Here is a 7,172-nt window from a genome sequence, read left to right on the forward strand (position 1 = left end):
TGCGGGACCAGCGGCGCCCCCGAACCCCGCCACCGCACGCCAGCTTTCCCGCCGCGCACCCGCCGTCTACGCTGGGCCATTTCCTGCATCTCCTGTGACCGACGCCGGTCGCCCGGCCTTCGAAACACTTGATCCTTCTTCAACCGCCTGGTCCCTCCCTCCCACAAATATTTAGTGAGCGCCTATCACGTGCAAGGCACTGGGCCAGACCTACGTTTGGCTCATGTTATTTCTTGTCATGAACACTGACTAGTCTTGCTTGAGAACTCGTGCTCCCACCTTGCGGCCGGAGTGGTGGCCCTGGAGCGTGCGTCTGGGAGATGATACAGGGATATGGCCCTCCTCTGAAGCATACAACACATGATCTGCGGGACAGACCATTTTCTCAGTTCTCTGAAGGCCGGTGCGTAACCAGCGCTTTCCTGATGCAGAGAGGTACTAGATTATAGCCTCAGGTGGGTGCCTCGCAGCAGCGGGGGCAGCTCTCTTGGGGCGGGTTAAAAAACTGGGCTCTGGACTCACAGAGACCCAGCTTTCCGTCCCTGGCCAACCATGATCCTGAGCTGCTCAAAATGATAATTACTGAACTGCTCAAAATGGTAATTACCTCTTTGGAAAATTGGGATTAAATCACTATTTCACTGGGTCTATGTCAGGGTTAAGTGAGATAATTTATGCAAGCTTAGTACGATGCCAGGCAAATGCTTCATAAACATTAGCTATTATGTGTTGCTCGCTGTACAAAACCCTCAGAAACACTCACAGTCCACATGACTGAGTTTAATTTTCTTCAGAGGGAACAGCTGTATGACCTTTGCCAAATCCTTAATCTAAGACTCACAGGATTATCATTAGGATTACATTACATGACGGCATTTAGCAGTGCCTAGCCGAGGGCTGTTAACTTGGCAACGTGAATTCTTTTCTTCCTCTTCCTCTGAGTCTCTGCAACCCACACCTTGTGTCTCTACTATGGTACCAATCACACTGTGTTGTAACTATCACCTGTCTTTCTTACTCCAGACGAGTTCTTTGGCAGGGTCTAAGACTACTCTTGGTCACAATCATATCCTCAGGGCTGAGCACAGTCTTGGCACGTGGCAGGTCCTTAAATGTCTGTATGTTGAGTGGATGAGGCAGAAACCAGTGCAAAACAAGGCAGAATGTCCCACCTGGTGAGCAGGTGGGACATTGTCTGTGCTGGGTTGCTTCACTATCTGAACCCAACCACCCTAAGCTAGATTTCCCTTTCTGGAGGTGAGAGAGTCAACTGTCTCTCACTGTATACACAGCTGGAGGCAAACACGTACTGACCGATCAAGAGGTGTTGGATGGAAGTGCAAGAACAGAATTTACTGATGACTCGGCCCAGGGGAGAACAATATGTAGCCCATGCAGAAAAACAATGCCGACATTCCTCCTGAGCCAGATGCAGCCAGATGCAGCCAGATGCGCGGTTCTGTCACAATGGAACCAGCAAAGAAAAAAATCTGAAGAAGGCCCTGGCCCAGCCCTGGGAGAAGGGAGTGGGCCGAGTCATGCTGCTGCAGCAGAGAAGGGCAGTCGGGATGGACAGGCCTGGGGGCGGCCAGCTCTGTCCAGGTACCAGCAAGTCTGTCTGGGGCTGGTGACGTCAGGTTACTTTTTAAAGGCTTCTCTTCCAAACAGGAAGACAATACTCCGATTTGTTTGCTAAGTGCCCTTAAGGATACATGTGGTGGTGAAGCAAAGGCCAAGAGAAGAAATAAGGAAAAGAGTGGCCAAACCAAAAGACCACTGTGAGGGGGACCTGGGCTCAAAAAGCTCTCCCTGTCATGTGTATTCGCTCCCCTACCTTAAAAGACTCCAGGGAGAAGCTGAGCTTCTGGTTCCACTGAGACAGCTGCGAAGACGATCATATTTCGTCACATGGTACAACTCTCAAAAGGTTCTCTGGAAGACCTAGAAGTTGTTCTGTGCTAGGAAACCATTCCTCCCAAGATTCTCAGCATGAAAAGCCTTAGAAACAAGGACCCCAGACACGACAACCCTTTAAAGATAACACTGGGGCCTCGGCCCCCTTTATTCGCACAGCCAGAAGTTCCTGCCACAAGCAGCAGTCTTAGACTGTGGATAGCCACTCCCCTCCAGCCTGGGGAGGGGTGGAGAGAGACAGACACACAAACATGTATTTCAGATTCCTTTCTCTGAGGTCTGCAGGTCTGAAGAAACCGTTTCCTCCTTTCCTGCAATCTCTGCAAGACTAACTCTAAAAGTCTCCTCATCTGGCACTCACACACAGAATCTGCTATGAGTTTAAGCACCGGAGGTTAAATAAAACCCATTACACTGACTGTTCTTCTCATCACAGACACAAAGAACAGTGTGACGCTATCAAGGAACTAGCCAGTCCTGGAACAAATGTAATGCTTCTTTCTGACCCACGGTCTAACACGAATCTTTTATCACAGGGAGATTTGGGGCCTTCCAGGAACGGCTCAGCCCTGGCCCTCGTCCAGGGCTACAAGGTTGCTATTCCAGCACGTACCGTCCCGTTTCAGCTCCGGAGAAAGAAAACAAGCTGACCGTGTCAGGAAGGAAATCTAGGGCTCGCAGAGTGTGAGTGCTGATTGGGGACAGTGGCCGGAACAGACCAGGGAAGCTACGAGACACTCAGTACGTGAATCGCATCTTTTGTGAGTAGCCCAACCTATCCAAGTTGGGGTGGCAAGCCAGCTGCACCATGGGGGGAGGCCCGCAGAGCAGCAGCAGCACGTCATCTGCTGGGGCGGGCAGGTGCTCCCGGATCATGTCGGCAGTCACAAAGCCCTTGCTGTAGGCCCAACCTGAAATACCGAGGAGAGGAGAGAGCTGACACCCCGGATGCCTGCAGGCAAGGGGGTGCCGAGCCGTGAGGTGGGGAGGGCCGAGCAAGGCTCTCGAGGAGGCATGAGGCTGTAGCAGCAGCCGTGTGGCCACCCTCGGCCTGCCTCAGCAGCACGGCCATTCCTGCCGCCCCCCGGTAAACAGGAACCGGAGGGAGAGGGCCCGGGGACCACCGCGCCCCTGCACTCAGACTTGGGAGTGTGGTTGGCTCCACGGAAACCAGAATGGCACAGGCGCGAGGCCCTGATTTTTGGTTACCCAATACGGAGAGGGTACCTTCTGGAGGGTGATCCAGAGTGAACCAGAGCTTGAAGCGACCGGGGTGTTGGGCCTGCAGCTCCTCCAGGTCCTCACGCAAGATGATGTCCTTTTCAGTCTGAAACGGAAAGGGGAAGCAAGGTCCTTGGGAACCTCCCCAAGCCCACGGGCGTTCTCTATTGTGGCAACTTTCCAATCAGAAAGAGAATGCTGAAGTTCTCGGGAACAAGCAGGACTTACGGGGCGTGAGGAGGGCCTTTAGTCACACAGTATGAAGAAGCGCAGATGGCAAACCAAACAAAGGAAACCCAAGCAGAGAATTTTCATGCTCGGGGTGAAGTTCCTTAAGTGTTTTTTCTTCTTTCCTCGGGGCCAGAGAAGGAATGGGGCTACATGCCCTGTCCTCCTTACTGGAGGGTCCTCTACTTTGCAGGAGGACCTGGGGCAGCAGCAAGAACAGGCACCGGGCCATTTTTGCCCATTGGTACCGCAGCTCCAAACCCAGCCCACTCAACTTTGATGTCCCAGCGCTGCAAAAAGCAAACCAACCTGGTTGGCGAAAAGCAAACAGCACTGAGTTCGGTCTTCAGGGTCTTTCAGGATGGCCCGGAGCAGCTGAAGCATCGGGGTGATTCCTGCACAAAGAGGTGTGGTGGCCACATCCGCCCGCCCCAGCTCCCTAGCTGACCAACCCTTTCATCCGAATCCACTCGTTCAGTACCACACTGTTTCCCTTTAGGGTCCCTTCTCGTGTAGCCTCCAGCACCTACGCTTGGGTAGATGTGTCCTTTATCCTGAACTCACGGAAATTCACACCTGTTGGGTAGTTTTGCTCAGTGTTCGCCTAAGTTCACATTGCTGAAATCCTTCTAAGTAAGACTCCTCTTCTCCCTTTTTTTTTCTTAAGGTGAGGCAACTGCTGGTTGACCTCACATATTGTAAGGACCTTGTCACCTTACAGTCCCTTTTTTATTTTTTACGCCTACTGCACCTGGCCTTCCCAGGCAGTCTCCCATCCAAGTACTAACCATGCCCGACCCTGCTTAGCTTCCGCGATCAGACGGGATCGGGCTTGTTCAGAGTACTATGGCCACAGACAAAACTCCTCTTCTCAAAGTCCCTTGGTGGCTAGGACTCGAGTCACAGGTGCTACAAGTACCTGCTGATTCAATGTCAGGAGTGCTGGACTTGCAGGGCAAGTGCAACTGCTTCGGGACTGGGCAGAGCTGGGTATCAACCCGTTACCACTGAACTCTGTGGGAAGCACCTTCCCCTGTCCGAACCCACATTTTCTCATCTGGTAAAGGGGAAGACTGGTACCCCCTTTACAGGTATATACTAAAGTGAGGAGAAAAGCGTCTAAGATATAGAAATGTCCGGTGCTAATTCTCTTTCCTCTTGATGATCCTACTCCTAGCTGCTTTTCTATTCTCGCCTAAAAGTTACTAGATCCATTTAACGTGAGGTCTTGGGAGAACCCACACAATTCATTTCTCTTTGTGTCAATTAAAGTTTTTTTTTTGTTTCTGTTTACGAGTTTGCTTCTCAGGTATTGGGGAGACCCAGGCATTGCTGACGATGACTGCCAAACCTTCCGAGGATCACTTGCGAGTTTTCATGGCAACATCGGCAATGGCGGGAGGGTGGCTCCGGCGACACGCACCTGTCCCACCGGCAATCATCCCTAGGCTCTTGGCCACACGGGGCTCCGCTGGAGACTTTTTGTCGGGCTGAATGCTAAAAATCCCTGAGAAGTGAAGCGAAGAGAGGGCAAGAGAAAGAAGTCAGTGAGAGAAAGCCGAGGACGGACGCAGAACTGAGAAGCTGCCCCGCGCCAGTTTAGCAGCTGTGATGAAATCTGACCCAGGGGCATGGGTGGAGGTTTCAGTTGAGCAGTCCTAATAATACACTTCAGGGACAATGGGGACAGGACTACATGTCCCCTATTATTAAGGACCAGTCAGTTTAGGGCTACATGGTGAGTCATCAGCTGCCTCCTGCATAGGCTCACTCCCTGGTAAGGGCGACTGGCATGGGGCCAGGTGTGCATCAACTTTCTCAAGTGGCACAGAGCAGCTCAAGACGCTTGCTAATGCACCCAGCTGTTCCCATGGGAAGGGAGGAAAGCCACCTCTAGCTCTCCAAACAGCTGAGCCTGAGAGGCGAATCTGAGGCAGGGGGAGAAACTGGGGCGGCTTTACTAACCTCTGCAGCTGTCATGGCTGGTGAGTCAAGTGGATGGGTGATTAATGGGCCGAGAAACTCGCCCTCCCATGAAATCAGAGCTACATGTGCAGAAGGGCAGCTTTGGCCCTCACACAGGTGCGCTCGCAGCCCCCGTGCCCCGTGGACCATGGCCTGGGGGTGTGGGAGACAGGCTCAGGGAGCACAGAGGCTGTCACCTTTCCCGAGGTAAGTGAGCAACCCGTTCGGGCCTCGAAACTCCACCACATCCCCAATCTTCAGGCTGTTCAGGTACTGAGACATCTTCCCTCCCTCAGGAAATTTGGGGTGCACGCCCTTCAGATACACCTGATAGGACAGAATGGAAAGCACTTTATTTGGAATGTCACTGATTTCTGAGCCCCCACTGGCTGAGCCTTCCTGCGCTGGGGCAGGGGCCCGCACGTGCCATCTTTCTCCAGCCCACGGACTTGACTTTCTTCAAACCCACAAAGGACATGGGTCTCCTGCTCTCAAAGGAACCCTGGAAGTTTCTGCAAACCCCAGAAAGAGTAGGGTAAGGAGTTCTGGGAACCCTTCCTACCCCCTTACCTTGACGACGAGATCCACGTAGCCTTGGTCCTCATCACTGGTGACGGGAGTGTATGGCCTGATGACCAGGCTGCCATCGATTCGGGCAGAGAGATAGACGTGTCTCCCTGGGGGCCATGTAGAGAACTACGTAAGGGCTGCTTGTTGCCGTGCCGCATTCCTGTTACCTTTCAAAAAACTCGTGGAGGGTGGAGAGAACAGAGGCATCTTGCTTCCCACTGCAGTCCCAGTGAGCTCTACCAGGCAGGGACAATTCACCTTTGAGCCCCCAGTTGGCTCCCTCATAAGCCCCCACTGGCAAAACTCTCATCAGTTCCTGCCAGTACCTTAGCAGCAGTTGAGTTAGGAGCTGGGCAATGGGTAAAAAACTAGTGTTTGTTTAGGGGTAGGTATGAGCAAATCCTGCAGGAAGGAGGGAGGGCTGCTCAGTGTCACAGAGGGTCCAGTGGCACCTCACAGCTTGGAGGATCAAGCCAGGTAGGGAAGGGGAATGGGATGTGGAGGAAACAGATTAAAGCAGCGTCCTTCCAGAGACTCCAGAAGGAGACTCACCCCCTTAGGGTACCAGGGAAAGGAGCCCACGCCACACTCTTCTTACCCACAGGCAGCCCCAGAACGTGGTGGGCGGTGGGCAGGGCAAAGCGGAACCTCGTGGTGTTGTGGCTCAGAGTCTGGAGGACGGATGACACAAGTGCTTCACCAGGACATCCCAACCACGGTGGCTGCTGCGCACTTCACACCGGGAGGAAAACTCTGGCCCCGCCTCTACCCCCTCTTCCTCCGCAACTCACCGTCTTGTCCAGCAGTCGCAGCAGGTACTTCTCATTGGGGTCCAGAAGAGTGACCCGCGGCCGGCGGGACCTCCGAACCAAGTAGGAGCCCAGAGCCAGGCCGAGCAGAGTCAGCAGCCCCACCCCCAGGGAGGCCAGGAGGCCTGGGCTCTGTGGGGAGAGAAGGCAGCGTGACCGCCCCGCGGAGGAAGGCCCCCTGATAAAGGTAATGACCGTCCCGCACGTCCAGCCGCCCGGAGGGTGGCGACCCCAAGCTCCAACACCCGGCCAGGCCCAGGCCGGGGGTTCCTCTGGACAGGGTCACCGGACACTGGCATCTCTGGAGCGGAGTGACCAGAACCAGATGGAATGGAGTCCCTGGGTACAGGGCACGGAGCGAGGGTCTCACCGGCTGGAACCCCATGACCGAGCACCGCGTCTGCCGCCGCCGCCGCGCCCTCCAAGGCCGCGCAAGCGGAACGCTCCCACAGTGCGCCACCGGGC

At 54.2% G+C, this 7,172-nt stretch overlaps 1 protein-coding gene and 1 pseudogene across 1 annotated transcript; both read right to left on the reverse strand.

Moving 5' to 3' along the window:
* Nucleotides 1-2,030: 2,030 nt before the first annotated feature.
* Nucleotides 2,031-7,166, reverse strand: LOC102880917 (NADH-cytochrome b5 reductase 1). Its single transcript, XM_006908304.2, has 9 exons — nucleotides 7,078-7,166; nucleotides 6,690-6,839; nucleotides 6,497-6,569; nucleotides 5,899-6,005; nucleotides 5,526-5,655; nucleotides 4,787-4,870; nucleotides 3,673-3,758; nucleotides 3,142-3,241; nucleotides 2,031-2,825 (listed from the first exon to the last, which is right to left on the reverse strand). Exons 1-9 carry the CDS (start codon nucleotides 7,090-7,092, stop codon nucleotides 2,653-2,655), a joined length of 918 nt encoding a protein of 305 aa, XP_006908366.1. The 5' UTR covers nucleotides 7,093-7,166; the 3' UTR covers nucleotides 2,031-2,652.
* Nucleotides 4,103-4,221, reverse strand: LOC112476965 (annotated as a pseudogene).
* Nucleotides 7,167-7,172: the final 6 nt, after the last annotated feature.

The sequence above is a fragment of the Pteropus alecto genome, unplaced genomic scaffold (assembly GCF_000325575.1).
Source record: "Pteropus alecto unplaced genomic scaffold, ASM32557v1 scaffold563, whole genome shotgun sequence".
Lineage (NCBI taxonomy): Eukaryota > Metazoa > Chordata > Mammalia > Chiroptera > Pteropodidae > Pteropus > Pteropus alecto.